The 22376-nt window shown below is 47.4% G+C and overlaps 1 protein-coding gene across 2 annotated transcripts in view; it reads left to right on the top strand.

The window, feature by feature from the left end:
* The window catches only part of scube3 (signal peptide, CUB domain, EGF-like 3), a 413853-nt gene that overhangs the window by 278663 nt on the left and 112814 nt on the right, over positions 1 to 22376 (top strand). For both annotated transcript variants that reach the window (XM_038819916.1, XM_038819917.1), the window contains one exon: positions 2674 to 2796. In XM_038819916.1, coding sequence (XP_038675844.1) covers positions 2674 to 2796 — 123 coding nt within the window. The remainder of the gene's footprint in view (positions 1 to 2673; positions 2797 to 22376) is intronic.

The following is a 22376-nucleotide window of genomic DNA, read 5'->3' on the forward strand; positions in this document are numbered from 1 at the left end:
TGCCACCTCACAGCGCCAGGGCCCCGGGTTCGATTCCGGCCTTGGGAAACTGTCAGTGTGGAGTTTGCACTTTCTCCCCGTGTCTACGTGGGCGTCCTCCGGATTTTCTAGATGCTCAGGTTTCCTCCCACAGTCCAAAAATGCAGGTTATGTGGATCGGCCATGTTAAAATTGCTCTTTGATGTCCAAAGATGTACAGGTTAGTTGGGCTGATGGGGTGAGGGGAGTGGTACTGGGTGTGGTGCTCTTTCAGGGGGTCGGTGCAGACTTGATGAGCCGAATAGCCTCTTCTGCATTGTAGGGGTTCTATGGTAACGTAAGGCTGATTGGAGGCTAGAAGGATACCGCCGAGCATTTGAGTTCTGGACAAGTTGCTGGTTTGTGATTTTATTTCTTTGGGCTTTTCTCAATACCATTGATATGCCCCTTGCTTTCGGAGGAAGCTGCAATTTTGTGGCATAAGCTGTAGTGACCCTGGGATACGTTCTCCCCAGTCTCGAAGTCAATACAAAAGAAAAGTTGCATATCAACCTTGCCGCTAATTGTTTTTGGAGAGTGTGCGGGTGATTTATTTCAGTTTGCCCAGCCCCTAATTTTTACTTTTGCGCAGCTGGTCACGTGCTGGGATTTCAAGCGGCTCATGCAGGAATTTTCAGTTTGTGTCGCAACTCGAGGAAATCCTTTTGTTACATAAAAGGTTCTTCACTAAATCAATTTCTATATTTCCATCCAAGGACATGGTTAGCTGTATCTGGCATAAAAGCTATAGGGCTGGATTCTCTGATCCTGCAGCTATGTCCGCATGATCAGGAAAGATCATCCGCCAGGTGGGGGGGCTAGGAGCCTCGCAGCGTAAAGCCCTTCCCTGCTGATACGGCCGCAGATTGGCTGGGTCCGTGTCCGCACAAGCGCACGGTGGCGGCCACGCCGTGCAACATGGCTGCACACAGACCCTTCCTGCCAAAAGCTGCCCCCCCCCCCGTAACACCCCTCGCCACACCCAAACCACCCCTCACCAGTCCCCCCAGCCCCCGCCGAAGACCCCCATGTCAGCGGAATGGCTGCCCCCTCTCCCCCCCCCCCCCCCCCCCCCCCACTGTGGCAGCGCTGGACACAGTCCGCAGCTGCCATGCGAGGTCCCCGAACGTTGGGAGGACACAGGCCCCACACCATCAGGGACTCGGTCCATCGGGGGCGGAGCATCAGGAGAGGGCCTCAAGTGACGTCCTGAGGCCGTCCATATGGAGTGCGGCATACTCCCTGAGCATGCCGTTTTTGAGGGGGCAGAGCATCACAAAAACGACGCCGCCCGCGATTCCAGCATAAAGGTGGATTCGAATGCCACTTCGGCGATCGGAAAATCCCGCCCATAATCTGTGCCATAGATCTATAAAGATATCAATTCCTTTACTACAATCAAACGCACAATTAGCCATTTTGATTCAGAACTTTTTGATTCAGAACTAAAACTCTGTTGCAGTATTGAAACCTTAGTGATATCGTGAAGTTGTCACCAGAAGCAAAAACGCGTTGGAAGGAATAACGTGGATGAATTTTACCCCATTTCTTTTTGATTGAGGAATGCAAGGAATTAGGCCAAGGCCCAGAGTGCAAGAGACCATCAAAGCTGCAAAGGGGAGACCGTTGAATATATCTGGAAGGATAAACATTCATGAGTCGGGAGGGTGGGAGGGATTTAAAACCAAATTAATTTGAAAAGCCCCAGGAAGAACTATTTGGAATTATAGATGGCAGTCTGTCTTGATTGCAATAGAATAAAAATCAGAAGACGGGTGCAATGAATATTGTATTTAAAAACTAAACGTGACAATTCCGAGGAATAGTGGCCACAATGCTATCAATAATGTGGTAAGGAAGATTAGGTAAAAAGGACATAGAAGCGGTGAGAGAGGATTTGCTTGTCAAACAGCAAGGTTTTCCTGTATTCTCTCCAAGAGTGAGATCATGACTTGGACAAGAAAAGGCACCCATGTTTCTTTGGTGATATATTTACTTTGTAAGTGTAACACTTCACTGAATTGCTATGAAGTTGGTACTAATACTGTGAAATTGTTTGTTTTTCATTTCTCTCTTTTCCTATGCCTCTCTGTCTCTCTATATCTTTCTCTCTCTGTCTTACTATCTCACTCTATGTCCCTTTCACTTCTCTCTTTTCCTATGCCTCTCTGTCTCTCTATATCTTTCTCTCCCTGTCTTACTACCTTTCTCACCATCTCACTCTATGTCCCTGTCTCACTGTCTCTCTCTCACTCATTCTCTCTCATATATATAAATCTCTCTCTGCCTCTCTCTCTTCCGTATCCCTCACTCTCTCTGTGCCTTCCTCATTCCTTCAATGATTCTCTTGCTAACTTGCTCTTTCTCCATGCGTCCTCTCTCTCTCGCTCTTTATCTCTCACTTTCTCATTCTCCCTCTCGAAATAAAAATCTCTCTCTCTGCCTCTTTCACTCTCCCATGCCTCATTCACTCGCTCTGTGCCTTTCATACCCTCTATTTCTCTCTTGCTAACTCGTTCTATGTCCCTCCTCTATGCCTCCCTATTCTCTTGCTCTTCATCTCTGACTCTTTCTCATTCTCTCTCCCCGACTCTCTCTCATTCTCCCTCTCTACCTCTCTTTCTCTCCCGCTGTTTGCCCCTCTCTCCCATGCAGATATTGATGAATGTCGCCTGCACAATGGTGGCTGTGACCACGTCTGCAGGAACACAATTGGGAGTTTTGAGTGCAGCTGCAAGAAGGGCTATAAACTCCTTACTAATGAAAGGACTTGTCAAGGTGAGTCGACGTACCTCAGCTTTTTAAAATGTTTTTAATCCAGCCACTGCAATCTCACCGTTAATTACAATTTTCAGTTTAATCCCTCGAACTGAGATGTTGCTCTCCGTGAATCACATGAAACAGATGTGGTCTGAGAAATTGTGCTTTTCATTACACCGAAGCACAACGCAGCTGCTGTAACTGTGGTAACTCATTGGTTAATCTTCAAACGTGGTGTGTTTGGTGTCTTCTTCGGTGATGTCATTATCTGGCAGCGTTATCCGCAGTCTGGTAACAGCCGCGAGATTAGCTTTTAGGGGTGACTGTTCATTTTATGTGACCGGCTGGAAGGAGAAACAGTTTTGGGGAGAAACCTGATCATTCTGTACACCAAATATCGCCACCTCTGGACTAGGGGCCACTCCCACACCCAGATGAGGGAATCATTTGTATAGATATCTCAAATCTCATCAGCAGTGAACGAGGGTAAGAAATGGGGTCTCTGGCTATCCTTCCTCACAAAAGCACTGCTGTGTCATCCATTTTGAATGAGAGTATTATTCTTGTTCAATAGGATAGCCATTCAAAGGATCTGTCCAGGAATATTTACAGTAAGAAGTCTTACAACACCAGGTTAAAGTCCAACAGGTTTGTTTCAAACACGAGCTTTCGGAGCACGGCTCCTTCTTCAGGTGAATGGAAAGGCTTGTTCCAGAAATGTTTATATAGACACAGTCAGAGATGCCCCGGAATGCGAGCACCTGCAGGCAATCAAATCATCAAAGATGCAGAGAGAGAGGTAACTCCAGGTTAAAGAGGTGTGAATTGTCCCAAGCCAGTTCAGTCGGTAGGCCTCTGCAAGTCCAGGCTTGTTGGTGGGGGCCGAATGTAATGCGACATGAATCCCAGATCCCGGTTGAGTCCGCATTCATGCGTGCGGAACTTAGCTATAAGTTTTTGCTCAGCAATTTTGCGTTGTCGCGTCTCCTGAAGGCCTCCTTGTAGAATGCTGACCCGGAGATCAGAGGCTGAATGTCCTTGACTGCTGAAGTGTTCCCCAACTGGAAGGGAACAGTCCTGCCTGTTGATAGTCGCACGATGCCCGTTTATTCGTTGTCGCAGTGTCTGCATGGTCTCGCCAATGTACCACGCTTCGGGACATCCTTTCCTGCAGCGTATGAGGTAGACTACATTGGTCGAGTCGCACGAGTATGCGCCGCGTACCTGGTGGGTGGTGTTTCCACGTGTAATGGTGGTGTCCATGTCGATGATCTGGCATGTCTTGCAGAGATTACCCTGGCAGGGTTTTGTGGTGTTGTGGTTGCTGTTCTGAAGGCTGGGTAATTTGCTGCAAACAATGGTTTGTTTGAGGTTGCGCGGTTGTTTGAAGGCCAGTAGTGGGGGTGTGGGGATGACCTTGGCAAGATGTCCATCCTCGCTGATGATGTGTTGGAGGCTGCGAACTACGACATCTTCTTCGCAGCCTCCAACACATCATCAGCGAGGATGGACATCTTGCCAAGGTCATCCCCACACCCCCACTACTGGCCTTCAAACAACCGCGCAACCTCAAACAAACCATTGTTTGCAGCAAATTACCCAGCCTTCAGAACAGCAACCACAACACCACAAAACCCTGCCAGGGTAATCTCTGCAAGACATGCCAGATCATCGACATGGACACCACCATTACACGTGGAAACACCACCCACCAGGTACGCGGCGCATACTCGTGCGACTCGACCAATGTAGTCTACCTCATACGCTGCAGGAAAGGATGTCCCGAAGCGTGGTACATTGGCGAGACCATGCAGACACTGCGACAACGAATAAACGGGCATCGTGCGACTATCAACAGGCAGGACTGTTCCCTTCCAGTTGGGGAACACTTCAGCAGTCAAGGACATTCAGCCTCTGATCTCCGGGTCAGCATTCTACAAGGAGGCCTTCAGGAGACGCGACAACGCAAAATTGCTGAGCAAAAACTTATAGCTAAGTTCCGCACGCATGAATGCGGACTCAACCGGGATCTGGGATTCATGTCGCATTACATTCGGCCCCCACCAACAAGCCTGGACTTGCAGAGGCCTACCGACTGAACTGGCTTGGGACAATTCACACCTCTTTAACCTGGAGTTACCTCTCTCTCTGCATCTTTGATGATTTGATTGCCTGCAGGTGCTCGCATTCCGGGGCATCTCTGACTGTGTCTATATAAACATTTCTGGAACAAGCCTTTCCATTCACCTGAAGAAGGAGCCGTGCTCCGAAAGCTCGTGTTTGAAACAAACCTGTTGGACTTTAACCTGGTGTTGTAAGACTTCTTACTGTGCTCACCCCAGTCCAACGCCGGCATCTCCACATCAGGAATATTTACACAGTCTATGACCTCTGCTTCCATTTATGGAAGTTGCTATGTTGTGATCAGTTCTACAATCCAGTTGGGCACGATCCAACCCAACAAACAAACAGTGACCGTTCTGGGTGGGATTGGTGGGGCCATGCCCGGTGCTGCTGTTGCTATTTTGGGCCCCGGCGAGGAACGCCCCCCGCCCCAGGCTGAAGTGTTAGCTAGTGTAGACTTGAGAGATGAACAGACACTTCCAACACTGATGAAGATTCAACTCAATTTTATTAACTAACTTCTAACTAACTAACACACGATGACTGTGGGCCTAAATGATGCTAACTTAAACTAGAGACCAAAGCCTTGTCCGAACCAGTTGATTCTCTCAGCATGTGTTGTGAGTCTGTGCTGGGCTGGATGAGTTCTTGTTACACTCAGAAGCAGCACCCAGAATGAGCGGGAACCGTGGTGCCCTCTGCCTTTATAGTGGGTGTATTCTAACTGGTGATTGGCTGCGGTGTTTGTACATGTTGATTGGTCCCTGTGTGTGTCCATCAGTGTGTGTCTACACCATGATATACTGGTGTTTATTATGACACAGGCCACATTTAGCATAATTTCCTGCACTGCGGAGCTCTCGACAACCCCCCCCCCCCCCCTCCCCCCCTCAACCTGACCCCCCCAGACCACCACAATGCCTCCATAAGGGAATCCTCGGGAGCCCCAACCCCACCTTACATAGGCAGGGAACCAGCTTTCTCAACCCCCCCCCCCCGCGGGCCTGATCCCTGGCAAAGGCAAAATGCTACCAGGTGCCACTGCCTGGTTCCCTGTTGGCAATGCCAAGATACCCGAATGGCACCAGCAGCGACAGAGAGCCACCCAGCCCGGAGGTCGATCATCCAGGGCCTCAGATCGGCCCGAAATCACCCCCCCCCCCCCCACCCCGGTGCCGTTCTGCCTGGTCCCCGTTTGTGGGGAACACTGCTGAACAGTGCTCGGCTGGGGCCTCCTCAGCGAGGCCGGTGGAGATGCTGGGTGGCCGTTCAATCCGGCATCAGCAGAATTACGTGGGTTTCTAAACTCACTGAACTCTGCGAGAGATTGTCATGTCTCACGAGATCTGGTCAGATCTCACAAGGCCTCTCCCGGGATCAATCGGCCGCTTCCCGTCCCGATTCCGGAAGGACAGGGCCAATAAACCAAGCATTTCTCAAGCGATGGAGATTCCATTGGTCCAAAGTCCAGTGTTTCTCAGAAGGCCTGGATGGGCACAATCCAAGTGGTGAAGTCACTTGGATTTGCGAAAACTAGCAGATGTGGATACTGAAGCACTTTCCCATTGCTGGAAAGAGATCATCCATTGGTCACTGAGGTCCTCTGGTGGTAGAACATGAGTGCTGCAGCGGTGTGGTTCTGAGTTGCAAATACAAATGGCAATTGTATAATTACAGATGTTGAGGTCCTGGACTAGTAAAGCCACAAGATAATTTTGCCACAAGCAGTCCAGAATTACAGTCATTACTATAGCCCAAAGCCAATCTGTTATTTCCATAGAATTCCTTTTTATTTTGATTTGAGCGAGCCATTTTCTTTCTTCACCCAGAGCTGAAAGCCCAGTGTGTTAGTTATTCGGTCACCTTCCATACTGGTGTGTTAGTTCTAACCCACCTTCCATTCTGGTGTGCTAGTCACTCGGTCACCGTCTGTTCTGTTAATTAGAGAAGGTAAACATGCACCAACAAGTGCAAGAATCAGGAAACCTGCAAATTCTGGAAATTTGAAATGAATGAAAAAAGATTAAAAATACACAGGGTCAGCTGCATCGAGAAAATCGAGTTAATTCAGGTGTGTGTCTCCATCAGAATTACCTTTTCCATTCAGAATCTGACTTACCTGTGGTGTTTGACCAATAATTTCTGTGTATATTAATGTACAAGCCTGCATTTGGTTTATTTCTAAACCTCTACCAGGAATTAATAAATTGTCGCAATTAAATACAAAATGCATATAGATGCCTTAATTTGACTTTAAAAATTAAACTTAATTAATTCTGGACAGACGTAGGGTTGGATTTAGTACACCCAGGCAAGTGGATTTGAAAGCGAGGGGTTCGGTGTGGAGAGAAGGGGTGTGGAGGTGGGTTAAACGGGTGTGGGGGGGTTGTGGGGAGAAGGGGGTGTGGGGGGGGGAGTGTGGGAGAAGGGAGAGGGTGTGGGTTGGGGAGAAGGGGGTGTAGGTGGGGAGAAGAGGGTGTGGGGGTGTGTGGGGACCAGGGGGTTGGGAGAAGATGTTGCCGGGGGCTGGGGGAGAAGAGAGAGGGGGTGGGGTAGGAAGAAGGGGGCGTCTGGAGAAGGGGGTGGGGTGGGGAGAAGGGGATGTGGGAGTTGGGCAGAAAGGGGTGTCGGGGTAGGGAGAAAGGGGTGGGTGTGTGGGGAGAAGGGAAAGGAACATGTTAAATTAAGTGGGTGCCCCCCCCCCCCCTTGCTCCTACTGCAATTTTAGCAGTGGCGGGGTGGCATCAGGCTGCTCTCCCTCCAGTGGGTCAAGTGCGGCCAACTTAAGGGGCCTCATTCTGCCACTACCAGGATTAAACCGATGGTGGGAGAGATCCAATCCAAGCAATCAGCCCGCCAGGTTTCCCTTGGCGGCTGGTTGGTAGATATGGGAGTGTCCCACTTTCACCGGCCCACTGCGTCCGTTGGAGGTCTCCCTCAAGTATTAATGACTCTCCCATGTTCCCTTCCCCCTCCCCCAACTCAAATCTCAGCCACGTTTCCCCCATCCCAAACTACAAAGTTCTGATCCATTGCTGAATGCCTCCTTGAGCACTACCGGGATGTGGGAGCTGCCGGCCTCTGATTGTTCAGCAGCTCTCTGAGGTAGAACGTCCTGTCCCTGAGGGGCAGAAACCCAGTCACCCAGTTTATTGGTGAATTGGGTGAGCTCGCCCCGACTCTTCACTGGGGTGCGAGTGGGTCGAGGACAACGGAGGGGCGTGGGCAGGGAGCAGCTGCTGCCCATAGTTAAAGGGTCAGTTATGAGGGAACACAAGTTCAAGGCGAGGGGCAGGAGAATTAAGGGGGATTTGAGGAAAATGTTTTTACCCAAAGGGTGGTGATGGTCTGGAATGCACTGCCTGGGAGAATGGTAGAGGCGGGTTGTCTCACATCCTTTAAAAATGATCCGGATGAGCACTTGGCACAACATAACATTCAAGGCTATGGGCCAAGTGCTGGCAAATGAGATTACGTAGGCAGGTCAGGTGTTTGTCATGTGACTCGATGGGCTGAAGGGCCTCTTCTGCGCTGTATTATTCTGTGATCCTAGAGCCTTGTATAATTCAGCCCATAGAGTCAGAGATCTGTCTATAAATGGTTGACTGTAAGGTGTTAGTGATATGCATATTGGAACGGTGAGGGAGAGATCCTCACTGCTGTGTTTGACTAGCACATTCAAAGGTACTTACAGCATCTATTCCCAGAATACGACGATTCCGAGCAGAACCTTATGCTACAGATGCACGGCTTAGGTAAGCTGCCAGTGCTGTTCTTTCCCTGACCCTCCATATCCATACCTGCTCCAGATCACGTGAAGTAATATTAGTTGATAAACCATCTCTAGTTCTAAGCTAGATAATAATGAACTTTGTTACACGTGGATTATGAGTGTTCTGGTCACAAATTATGTCTGCAATTTTTAGCCTATCTTCATACCCGCACTATTTTTCCCTTTGGGGAATAGTGGGAGAAGTGCTGGAAGGACCCGTGCTAATTATCAGCTCGTTGATCCGCGTAATGAACACTCCTTCTGTGGCCAATATGTTGTGGTGCTGGACTGGAGCCCAGAGCTTCTGGTCGAGTGGTAGGGGTGTTATCACTGCCGTAAGACCTCCTACATGTCTGCAATTAAATTATATTATTCAGACTATCACAGTTGATGTCACAATGTACACCCCACAACTTTGAAGACTATTGCAGATAGTAAAATTAATAAATCTACTTTTCAACCAGGCCATTGGTCTTCCAACCTCTGCTTTCCTGCATTTTACAAGCTCTGATCCTTTCCTAGATTAAAGGAATATTGCTTCATGATTAAAAACAGCAATAAAGCTCTTTGTACGATGTAATTGATACAGAGCGGTCCTTCGCACCGACTTCAGATACAGGTTGGAGTTAGAAATAGAATGGTAAATTAAGTGGAACATTAGTACACATGGGCAATAGGTGGAACATTCGCACACATGGACAATAGATTGGGGTAGATGATATAAATGAGATGCATTTCGTGAAGTCAGATAGTAGAGATTGAGCTTAGTGAAACAGAAACATTTATATCACCAACTTGCAGTTGTATAGCATGTTTATCATAACATTTTCCAAGACATTTCTTTGGGGAGAGATGATTTAATGGGAGATGGTCCAAGCGGTAGAGGGTTTACCATCGGGTTAGAATGAAGGGTAGAGATTTAAAAGAGAGGGGAACTGAAGGGTGCAGGATTTGGGTGATACACCATCAATAACACACGACGAGTGATGAATGTAACTGAGGCTTTAATACACTAAGCAGCAAGCCTCCTGCTTCTGGACCCGAAATGGGTCCGGAGGTGGAGGTGGAGACTTGCCACTTTTATATAGAAGCCTGAGGGGTGGAGCCAGCCTGGACAAGCCCAGACATGCACAATACAATACATATAAAGCAATAATGTGGTTTTTACCACATTGGGTGAGAGCTAGATTTTTAAAAATTCGTTCTTGGGATGTGGGCTGGGCCAGCACTTGTTGCCCATCCCTAATTGTCCTTGAACAGAGTGGCTTGCTAGGCCATTTCAGAGGGGAGTGGGGCAGTTAAGAATCTATCACATTGCTTCGCTGTGTGGGCCTGGAGTCACTTGTCGGCCAGACTGGGTAAGGACGGCGAGATTTTCTTCCCTGCAGAACATTAGTGAACCAGATGTGTTTTTACAACATTCGTCATAATTATGCTTTCAATTGCAGATTTTTATTGAATTCAAGTTTCACCATCAACCATGGGGAGATTTGAACCAGGGACCCCAGAGCATTAAAGTGGGTCTCTGGATTATTGGGCTAGTGACAATACCACTACGCCACCGCCTGGTAAGGCCTGGAGGATTTAGGATAGGGATGGACTGAGCAACAAAGGATTAAGACAGATGAAGCAAACAGAAAATGAACAAGTAGCAAGGTGGATGGAAGTTTGGGTTCGTTTTGACCCAGTTTTTGGGGCAGCAGATAAGGTTTAAGGTGGGAGTGTAGGGTTCAGTTCGGACAGTTCACATCCAACCTTGGAGATTTTATATTGCTGACTAAACCCAGAACAGTCCTTGGCACAGAAACACAACTGGTTTTGTTCCAAGGGGTCAGATACATGACCTGCAGAGTATTTTTACAGTAACAGTTAATCTTATCACCATGCAGTCGCATCATGGTACTTATCAAACATGCGCTGCTGTAATCTCTACAAGCTCACAGTCACGTACACATGTTTCAGCACCCCTCTAGCTAAAGGCGTTTGGGGTGAAGCCAACGTCGGTGAGGGGTGACCAGAGATTATCAGCGAGTCACGCCCATGATGTGTTAAATGATTTAGAACTATGTTTTTGTTAGTCACTGAAATGAAAAAAAATCAGCAGTGTGACAGATAAATGTTAGGGGTGAGTGCAGACTGGGTTTGGTACTGGCTCATTGAAGCTCCACAAAGGAGGGTGGGAAACAGTTTCACTGTGATCAAAGTATGAAAAGGACATTGAAAGTTTACATATGTTTAGGAATGGAATAATTATTTAACCAGTTGGGCAAAAGAGTCTTCTGACCCTGTCCCTTTCTGACCCTGTCCCCTTTGACCCTGTCCCCTTTGACCCTGTCCTTTTCTGACCCTGTCCCTTTCTGACCCTGTCCCTTTTGACCCTGTCCCTTTCTGACCCTGTTCCTTTCTGACCCTGTCCCCTTTGACCCTGTCCCCTTTGACCCTGTCCCCTTTGACCCTGTCCCTTTCTGACCCTGTCCCCTTTGACCCTGTCCCTTTCTGACCCTGTCCCTTTTGACCCTGTCTCTTTTGACCCTGTCTCTTTTGACCCTGTCCCTTTCTGACCCTGTCCCTTTCTGACCCTGTCCCTTTTGACCCTGTCCATTTCTGACCCTGTCTCTTTCTGACCCTGTCCCTTTCTGACCCTGTCCCCTTTGACCCTGTCCCTTTCTGACCCTGTCCCTTTCTGATCCTTCATGGAAAATCTTGCCTATAGAGTTGAATATATCAGGAGAATTTGCTTGAGTTCGAGTTGTGGGGTAGTTTTGGAGGGGGCCGATGTGGAGCGAAGGTCTGCATAGGGCCAACTCCACCTCCTCCTGTGTGAGGTTAAGTTTGATACAGTTTAAGGTGGTGCATAAGTCAGTGTGGAGTTTGCATTTCTCCCCGTGTCTGGGTGGGTTTCCTCCGGGTGCTCCGGTTTCCTCCCACAGTCCAAAGATGTGCAGGTTAGGTAGATTAGCCATGGTAAATTGCCCCTTAGTGTCCAGTTAGGTGGGGTTACTGGGTTACGGAGATAGGGTGGAGGTGTGGGTTTAAGTGGGGTGCTCTTTCCAAGGGCTGATGCAGGTTCAAATGGCCTCCCTCTGCACTGTAAATTCTATGATGATCTATTGTATGAAGTTGCACTTGACGAGGGCGCGTATGAGTAGGTTCTTCCCGGAGGTGGAGGAGAGATGTACCAGACATTCTAGTGGGCTGGCGATCCACACACATATGTTTTGGTCTTGCCCCAGGCTAGCTGACGCTTGGGTTTCATTTTTCAAAACAGTGTGGAGTTCTACAGGTTAAGGTGGAACCGTGCCTGATGGTGGCCATCTTTGGAGTTGCAGACTTTCCGGAGCTGCAGAAGGGGAAGGAGGCAGATATCTTGACCTTCACCTCTCTAATAGCCCAGAGGCAAGTCTTGCTCGGGTGAAGGTCCCCAGCACCACCTTGGTTAGGGGACATCATGGATTTTCTGCAGCTGGAGAAGACAAAGTATACATTGAAAGGATTGGGTTTTACTCAGGTGGTGGCTGTTGATTAATATTTTCAAGGAGCTGGTTACTGTCAGCTATTGGGGGGAAGGAGGGGTTTGGAGTGGACAGCCTAGGTACGGGGTCGTGTTGGGTTGGATGGGGTGGGGTTGGACTTATCTTTGTTTATTTGATGGAATGGTATGAATTGTTTATATGTCTGAACAGAAATTTTTGAGTAAACTTTATTTAAAAAATAATTTGCTTCAGCCCTCCCCAATATTCATTCCCCAAGCTTAGTATGCTTGGTATTGTAATGGTGCTGAGGCATCTCACTGTCGGCAGATTTTCCCTTTTTTTTTGTGTCAGGCTCTGACTGAAAACTGGCTTGTGGGTCTCCAGCTGTACAGCGGAGTTTTTAGTTCATTATCTTGAATCTCTCTGAAAGAAAAATCAGTGGGCGTGGTTTATGCCTTCACTGTGGTGGGGCGGGGGCTGATAGAGTCGGCGAGGCTGGCCCCACGGAGATCAGAGCACCTTTTAAAAAACGCACCCTGACCAGCACAAAAAGAATCCCCCAGCCCCCACCCTATGGACAGTGGGAGCCCTCAACACAAGCATAGCCGCATTTAAAAGCATTAAGATGACTAAGATGACATTCTCGCTCTTTGTGGATGTGAACCTTGTTGCATCACCAAAGAGAGGCGGGGAAAATTGGGGCAAGAGATCTCGCTGGCGACAATCTCATTTCCTGATTCTCGCACCCATGCCACCATTCGCACTAGCAGCCGGCATGGGCTTAAACCGCCCTCACTATTGTTATATATTCTCTTGGCGTGTTCAGTTAAAAAACTGGACAAAGACTTTAAAATTACTGATATCATGGCCGGGATTTTGCAATACGGCGGCTAAATGTTGACGGCAGCGTAAACACCGGAGTGTTTCACGCCGGCGTCAATGGGCCTTCTGGCCCACGATTCAGCGGCCCCCGGGGGCCAGCAAGGCACGCGGCGGCCGCTTCCGTGCTGGGCCCGCACAACATGGCGGAGCCACACAGTGGGCTGGTGCGGAAGAAGGTAGCCCCCCCCCACCGGATCACGCGCGCCCGTCGATCGGTGGCCCCCGATCGTGGGTCTGGCCGTCGTGGAGGACCCCCCCCCTGGAGTCTGATCCCCCCCCCCACCAGGACAGCCACTGCGCGTCCGAGCTCCCGCCGGGTGGAACCATGTTAGAACCACCCCAGCGGGAATTCAGCCGGTCGACTGCGGAGAATCACCGCGGGTGCCTCTTTCAATGGCCCCAACCGGTGGCGCATCGATTGCGCGCGCGGCTGGCGCGAATCTCCATCTGCTGGAGAATCGTGCCCCGACGTCGCAGGCCGTCCACTCCGATTTTCCAAGCCGGCGTGGGCTCGGAGAATCCCGGCCCATGTCTGGCTGTGACTTTCAAACAAATGGAACTTTCTAGGAGCATCAGATAAACTGACCTCGTTATCTCTGAAGATATGATAATGAATCTGTGAGCAGCAGAAACCAAATTCAAAGGGAATTGTACCAAGGCTATCTACATTTCTTAAGCCAGGCCTGGTCAATGGAGACTATCTGCAAGGACAAAGTACCCTGCAACTTGTTTGTTAATTTTTTAACCATGAGGAAATTCAATCTCAAGAATCCAGCCAAAGGAATATACATCCTTTGTCAAAGCCAAAGTGGAGAGGTGGGAGTCACATGACCCCACTGGTTGAGATAACTGGTTACATAGTCTTGCTGTACTGCCAATCAGTCTGCCATCTTCCATCTAGCACGCAAGAGCTCAGTTCTGGTTTGAATCCTTGACCCCCATCAACATTGTCTCTACTTGAACTTCTGTACCATTGCCTGCAAGACTAATTGCGTGCCTTTCCCATATTGGAAGTCATCTCTGGTGAGTAAGTTTCCAATTCACTGGAAAGTGAATTCACACAGGTCATCCTGCTGACCTGTGTGAAGCAATACACAATTAGACTTTGATTCTGGACCCATGTGAACAATAAATCTTTATTCTGTGGTCTTTGCCATCTAAGTCCTTTGTTCTCAATTCCCCCTCTTTTATTGCACCAGCGAAAAAGGAGGCGACAGCGCGACCTTCCTCTCGGATTTGAAAGTGTGCGAGTAAATTAACCCTCTGAGTTTATCCCATCTCAGGTTTGTTGTGGGGTTATTAATAGAAATTGGATCAAGCCAAAAGGTTGGGACATATGGCGCTGCTTATAAAGGGGAGAAATAGTGGTGTCATCCAGAGCCCCAAATTAATGCTCTGGAGACATGGGTTCAAATCCCACCAGGGCAGCTGGTGGAATTTAAATTCAATGAATGGGCAATCTGTAATTGTAAAGCTTGTCTCAGTAATGGTGACCGTGAAACTATCGTTGATTGTTGTAATGTTTTGCTGATTCACATGTCCTTTAAGGAAGGAAACCTGCCATCCTTACCTGGTCTGGCCGGCATGCGACTCCAGACCAACAGCAATGTGGTTGACTCTTAGCTGCCCTCTGAAATGCCCGAGCAAGCTACTCAGTTCAATGGAAATTAGGGATGGACAACAAATGCTGGCTTTGCCAGCAGTGCCAACATTAGATGGGAGAATTTTTTTTTAATGTTTCTGGCAATCCTGTTATCGAAGGATATTTAGGCCATGCAGCATGACTCATGAGAGTAGTTGGGCTTTTGAAAGATTCACTTGAATGGTTTTGAGAAAGCAGCCAACAATGCAAGGTTCGCAAGTCAATGAGAAGGGTACATTGACTAAACATTATTATTGGAAGGTCAAAGGGAGAAGACAAAAGAAAATCTTTGGGGGTTATCCCAACAGAGAATATTTGTCAATGTGGATATTGAGATGGAGAAAGTGCACTCTGAGCCCTGGCTTTGTAACTCAGAAAAAGTAATTTAAAAAAATAAAAAAAATACAGGGATATGGAATTGAAACAAGTGGCTTTTGTTGAGCAAAGACACAAATGGCCTGCAGGCTTCATTCTGCACAGCAATTCCTATGATTCTAAGAATCTGAACACTTGCCTTTTTATCTAGTTTTGAATCCCGCGCAGATTATTATAACCCTTGTACAACTCTTTCAGCAAATCGAGTTTAAATTTATTTCTAGGTCAGTGTAAGGTCGCAAAACTAAGGGTGCAAATTAACCAAAAATTGCCAAGTGTCATTTTGGGCGAGTTTGGCGTGGCATTTCACGCCGACATTTTGGGTGAGATCCACACATTCACCAACACTTGGTGGCCGGTAAATCTTAAGAGACCTAACGGGATCTCGTGAGACATCACGATCTGGATCCCAACCACAGTGGGCAGGACCTAAATCTGCATATTCATGTGCAATAAAACTCACTTGAATATGAATTCACCGCAGTTATCCAAGGTGCGGGATCTAACCCATGCGATTGGGGGCCCCTGGGTGGCCAGGCTCTGGACAGGGTAGTACCCCCATGACATCAAGTGGGTGCAACAAGGCCTTTAAATCACGCCCTAAATGTCCATTCATTTTGCATAATTGGCACTTTAACTTATGGCCCAGTTATAATTTGAACTGAAAGTCAAGAGTATTCCAAACCTACCTCACAGGTGCAAGCTGTGCTGGCTCCAGAATAAAGAGGCAGAGGAGGCAGCAAGGATAGTTGGTAGAATAGGTGGAAAATCTCCATTGACACATCAGCAATGCAAAGGAGCTTCGGTCAGGAGCTTGATGCTAGATATGACCAAATACAAAAGACTGAAAGGTGACCCATTCTCAGCTCGTCCAACTGTCACCAACAGGAGCATAGAATAAACTCTTGGAAAGAAGAAGATACAAGGCCTCATGCTTATAGCCGGGTTTCTTGTGGCAAAGAAAAAAGACATTTGAAGGGGGCTAGAAGATGCCAAGATGCCACAGACAGATGCACTTTGATGAAGTTTGTCGTTGCATTGTAAGCCAACAAAGAAACATTTGGCAATGCAAGCGTCATTCACGACTCCACCCCATTCAAAACAAGGGAGTGTTGCCCTCATATAGATGAAAACTTTGGTGATTCTCACAGTCAGAAACAGTGGAAGGAATGTGAAGCCCGGGCAAGACGACAAGGGATTGTGATGCCACATTTGGAGTCATGTATATCAGTGGTTCGTCTCTAACCTAAGTTTAACCTTACTGTAATCTCATGTTTTGTTGAGGTAGGGGCGAGATCCTTTGAGGATTACATCTTGATAAAGTATTGTGGGCTCACTGCGCATTTCAACAGGTCAATCGGGTTGGACTGTGTAAACAGCTCAAGACTCAACAAAGGCTTCATCAGAAGCATTGGCATCATGAAATGCCTTGGTGCACTAATTAAATAGTGATTTGTGGCGGTCTTGTTGGACGGTGGCCATGCTTTGCTCAAGGAAGACTGAACAGCTCAAATCTAAACCATTTACGCATAAATACTTTAATGTGGTCCGTGTGACGTTGTCTGATTTTCTTCGTGGAATTTGAAGCTGCCCAGCATTCAGCGGAATAGTTTTGTTTTACGTGGTATTGTACGCAGTATAACGGAGGGAGGAAGCTCAACATTTAAGTTCACAATGATATTGAGTGAATTTTGTAGCAGAACACCTCGCTGCGATCTGATTCTTCACACGACCTCTAAGCACTGTTCTAAATATTTGTGGAAGTTTTGCTTTTCCAAGAGGCTCCCCCTGAATCCTGGCTTATTCAGCGAGACATTTTTACAGAGGGACTCCTTTCCAAGCACTCACCCTCCACATGTGACCTGTGTGCTGATTTGTGATGCCTGTTCTTGTTCAGGTCTGAGGAGCGAAGATTTCCTCTGTGCACTGAGTAGAAAAATCAGGCACCTGCTTGTAAATGATTCACATCTGATTTTGCTACAAAGAACATAGCAAACCCCCCCCCCATCCTAATATGATTGCACACATTTTCCCATAGGCCTCACTGACATTGATCGGAGATCATGGACAGAATTTCAAGGCCTCCACTGGCAAGTTTGCAGGGGTGGGTGGGTGGTAGTTCTGTAAGATGTCCCAAGGGGCCTTCCCGCCACCCTCTTGTCCACCCCCTCACTTGTCTGCAATTGTACGGGGGATTGGCGAGGCCGACGATGACTCATGCGTCCAAACCACAATTGAGGTCCTTAAGTGGTCAATGAACGGCCATATCAGAGCCGCTCCCCACCCCAGTCTCAGTTTGAGGCCAGGGGAAGAGGTTAAGGGACAGGAGGAATCCCGCAAGTCAACCTGCTCAGGTTTCAGGCTGGGTGGGGAAGCCAGCTCCAATGACGGTTTCCTCTTTTGAGATCAGGCGCCCCTGAGCATGTGGGCCTGGAGTTTGGAATGTGCCAGTCCACAACCTCCAGTCGTTGACAGCTCTTTACACTGGGATAGTCATCGAGTTACATAATTAAAGCACCAAAATGAACGTCTGTCTCTGCAGCTTCATTTGCAGGGATTCATATGTTGGTATTCACACCTGTAACATGATATCACAGCCTTGTTGCCTTATCAGTAGCAGCTTTTAACAATCCCGTTACTCATTCTGAAGGGCAGATATTCTAGGAGTGTTTGTCTTGAGTGGTTGCAGCAGAGTCTAAACAGAATGGATTATTAACCTCACATTCTTCTCACATCAACTCCCTCAAACTATTAAAAGTACTCCTGAAATAATGTTAAATTAGGAATACCTGGGTGGCACAGTGACAACGTGGTTAGCACTGCTGCTTCACAGTGCCTAGGACTCGGGTTCGATCCCAGCCCCCGGGTCACTGCCTGTGTGGAGTTTGCACATTCTCCCCGTGTCTGTATGGGTCTCATCCCCACAACCCAAAGATGTGCAGAGTAGGTGGATTGGCCACACTAAATTGCCCCTTAATTGGAAAACAAAGAATTGGGGGCGCAATTCTCCGCACTCACGACGGTGCGGAGAATAGCGGGGTTCGTAAAATTTTACGGCCACGCTAGTCTGACGCCTTCCCGCTATTCTCCCCCCCCCCCCCCCACGCCCGACTCCCGATACGAATCGCTCCCGCCGTTTTTTTACGGCCATCAGCGATTCTCAGCTGGCCGATGGGCCGAGTTCCAAGCCCTTTACGGCCGTTTTTACGAACGGCAAACACACCTGGTCTGGCCGTTCGTAAAAACGGCCGTAAAGTGGCGATTTTTAAAACCATGGCACCGATTGGCACGGCAGTGCCAAGGGTGCCATGGGCCCGCGATCGGTGCCCACCGATTGCGGGCAGCGGGTCCGATACCCGCGCACTCTTTGTCCTTCCGCCGCCCCGCTGTATCACTTCGCGGGGCGGCTGAGGGGCATCCCGGCCCGCGCATGCGCGAGTTTCGCGCAAATGCGCGATGACGTCATCTGTGCATGCGCGGGTTGGAGTCTTCCAATCCGCGCATGCGCGGCTGACGTCATGTGACGCGTCAGCCGGCGCAAACTCTGGCAAGCAGGCTTAACGAAATTCGTTAAGCACGCGATGCCGGAGTTTACGGCGGCGGCATGCTAGCCCCGACCGGGGACCAGAATCGGTTCCCGGTCGGGGAGGGGGGGGCTGGCGTCAAACCCGCCCGGATTTGACGCCAGCCTTACGATTTCTCCCTCTCTGGGAGAATCGCGCCCTATGTACTTTAAATTTAGTTTTAAAAAAGGAATAAGTGCAGTGTTTGCAAATTGCAGAGTCTTTTTGGGGGGGGGCTAGTGGAATGGGAAGGACCTGTAATGGGAACATTGAAGTGCGGTATCGGTGGTTAATACATGGGATATGCACATTCATTTGCTGTGTGGAAACATTCCTGATCTAAGCTTTTGGGGAAAAGGTGGTGAGATAGGGGCAAGACTTCCCTAGGTAAAACCAGCCTTCTCCCATTTGTCTCCTATCACCACGGCCAATATTTAGCTTTCAACCAAGGCCAGTCAAAACAAATTGTCTGGGTATTGTCATGTTGCTTTTTGTGGGAGCTTGCTGTGCACAAATCAGTATCCACATTTCCTGCATAATAACAATGACTGCAGAGTGTTTCAGGACATCCTGAGGTCATGTGGGAGGTGAGGGGGAAAGAAGCAAGATTTGCATTTGTATAGCACCTTTTATGATCACCAGATACCCATAAGAAGACAAAAACGCAAGAAATAGGAACAGGAGGAGGCTATACGGCCCTTCAGGCCTGCTCCACCATTGAGTACAATCATGGCTAATCTTCAACCTCAATCCCCCTTTCCTGCACATTCAATATATCGCTTGATTCTCTGAGAGGCCAGAAGTCAGTCTATTTCACTCTTGAATATATTCAACGATGGAATATGCACAGCCCTCTAATTCCAAAGGTTTGCAACCCTCCATGAGTGAAGAAGTTTCTTCTCATCTCAGTCTAAATCAGGGGTGGGCAAACTTTTCTGTGCAAGGGCCACATTCAGAAATTCACAATTTTAAAGGGCCGCATAGTATATTAAGTAAAATAATTAATATTTAAAATAGCCAAAATAAAAGGTTTTTAAAGAAATAAAAAGCAATTAATTTTTATTAATTAATATTTTAAAGTAGAAACTTTACATGAAACACATGTTGTGCCGAGCAATGATCACCTACTCAAGTCAACGTATCCACCCTATACCAGTAACCCAACAGCCCCCCCCCCCCCCCCCCCCCCCCCCCCCCCCATTAACCTTAAAATTTAAAAACTTGATCTTGGTGGGCCGCATAAAGACCTTTGGCGGGCCGCATGCGGCCCGCGGGCCGTAGTTTGCCCACCCCTGATCTAAATGATCAATCAGCCCCTTATCCTGAGACTGGACCCCATAGTCTAGATTAGCCAGGGAAAACAGCCTCTCAGTGTCTGTCATGTCATGGGGCGGCGGTGTCATAGTGGTATTGTCGCTGGACTAATAATTCAGACTTGGGTTCGAATCCCACCACGGCTGTTGGTGGAATTTCAATTCAATAAAAGTCTGGAATTAAAAGTTTAATGGTTATAACCTGCCTGCTTACCATTGGCTGGGGACTAATGACAATCCCACAATCCTGTGGGAGTATGAGGGGGGTGGAGAAATCATTAGCAGACTCCCTGCATAAATAGAGCTGGCCAGTTTGGAACCAGCAGAGAGAGAGGAGTGAGCAGCAAGGGAAGTTGTTGCTGCTGTTGTGTATATATATATATATATATATATATATATATATATGTTATTGTAAATAAATGTTATTTCTTTGTATCCTGAAAACTCGTGCTGGATTCTACGTGGCCCTCACAAAAGTGGCCATGAAACCATTGTCGATTGTCATATAAACCCATCTGGTTCTCTAATGTCCTTTAGGGAAGGAAATCTGTTGTCCTTATCTGGTCTGGCCGACATGTGACTCCAGACCAACGGCAATGTGTTTGACTCTTAAATGCCCTCAGGGGTAGGCAATAAATGCTGACCCAGCCAGCGACGCCAAACATCCCATGAACGAATTTAAGAAAGACCATTCGGGATCTTGCAGGTTTCAATGAGATCACCTCTCAATCTCTTCTAAGTTCCAGTTTACTCAGCCTCTTATCATAGAACAACCGTCTCATCCCAAGGTTTTCCGAGACAATTAAGTACTTGTGAAGTGTAGCCACTGTTGTAAGGTACAAAATATATAGTGACATAATAAAGGTGCTTTATAAATGTAAATCTTGCTTCATTTCAAGGGCAGTATTGACTGAAAACTACGAGTCAGCCTCTTGCTGGGTTTCATGGTGTAGAAGGGCCAGATGGAAAGTTAGTTATAAAAGGGGAGCAAAGCAATTAAAGTTTGAATTTGCACAAATTGAAACTACCGAGGGCCATAACACTGGATTGGACAATTCCTAACTTAAAATTTAAGTCTGAACTGACCAATGAGCATTGCTACCAGGGGGTGTGGAACTAGTCAGATGGATGGGAGGGGGATTTCACCCTAATGCTGTCCCTTAATATGGATTGAATTGTGTCATCTACAGGTATCAATGTGTCAATCTGCACTGAAGTTGTTCTAGTTGTGTCATCTATCCCCTCCCGACTGAACAGCAAACTGGCCTGCATGCCAGGCAGAAAAGGGAAGGAAATGTAAGGGGGAAATTGACCACCAAATTGAGAGAAAAATGCAGGAAATCATTTTTGTAGATATTCTAGTGTAGGTTGGATTTAAGAGTTAAAAAAAAACAACAAAGGACGTCAAGTGCTTGGCTGGTTCACATTAATAAGGAGTTCAATGATGTATGGCCTGTTATATCACATTTAATAATTGTCATCGTGCAGAGCAGTCAAGCAGTACACACACTCCATGCCCCAAGATGTTTAATTAGAGCTTGTGGTAAACACTCATCAGGGAGATATATGGGCTTCAGGGGAACATGCATTATCTCAAAGTGTAATCAAACCAGAATGTATTTCTGTGATCTCTGACTCTACTTTGTCTACTGATATAGTTGAGATCCTTATCTCATAAAAACACAAAACATTAACTCTACGACTCGGTTTACATGGGTGAACTGGAATTAATTTAAGGCAATATGTTCCAAACTGTTCTTCAAAGCGCCATTTTTTCTAAAATGACTTGTTCTTAATCTTATTTCACCGTTTTGTATGTCAGTCACATGAGTCCTATACTTAAAATTGAAGATATCTATGTGACATCAACTGACATCCAGAAAAAATGTGCTTTCTATAAAATTAATGTTCACTGAAGTCACCGGATGGCCATTGGGATTGGATTTTTTTTTGTGACCTTGTTCTAGCCTGGGGGCATTGAGACCTTCTGCTGAGAGCCCTGCTTGTCCTCATTTCCCATCTTTTTCCATCTTTAAAAAAAAATCTATTTTCCCTCTCCCTCTATTTCACTTGCTGTTTCTGACACTTCTTCTCCAATCGCAGCTTGCCTAGCTGTGGGGTTCAAACTTTATTCTCCTTCGATTATGAAGCACATGAGTGAAACCTTAAACAGAGGACTTTCACGAATGCCCTGAATGCTTCGTTGTCTGGTTTCCATAGCATTGTCTTTCCATTCTCGCACTGCTGAGAAGGAGCAAGAGAAACATCAGTAACTATTGGCACAAAACAGACAGCATGTGACCAGGTTCTCTCACCAAGTGTTTATAGACCTGGCTATTTGAGTCAGAGATTGTGGTGATGCACCAAAACCCACTGTGAAATAATTGACTAATTTATTGATTGAGCCCTGCATTTGAAACTTTGGGTGAAATTCTCCGAAAACATTTCTGAGAT

The sequence above is a fragment of the Scyliorhinus canicula genome, chromosome 15 (genome assembly GCF_902713615.1).
Source record: "Scyliorhinus canicula chromosome 15, sScyCan1.1, whole genome shotgun sequence".
Classification (NCBI taxonomy): Eukaryota; Metazoa; Chordata; class Chondrichthyes; order Carcharhiniformes; family Scyliorhinidae; genus Scyliorhinus; species Scyliorhinus canicula.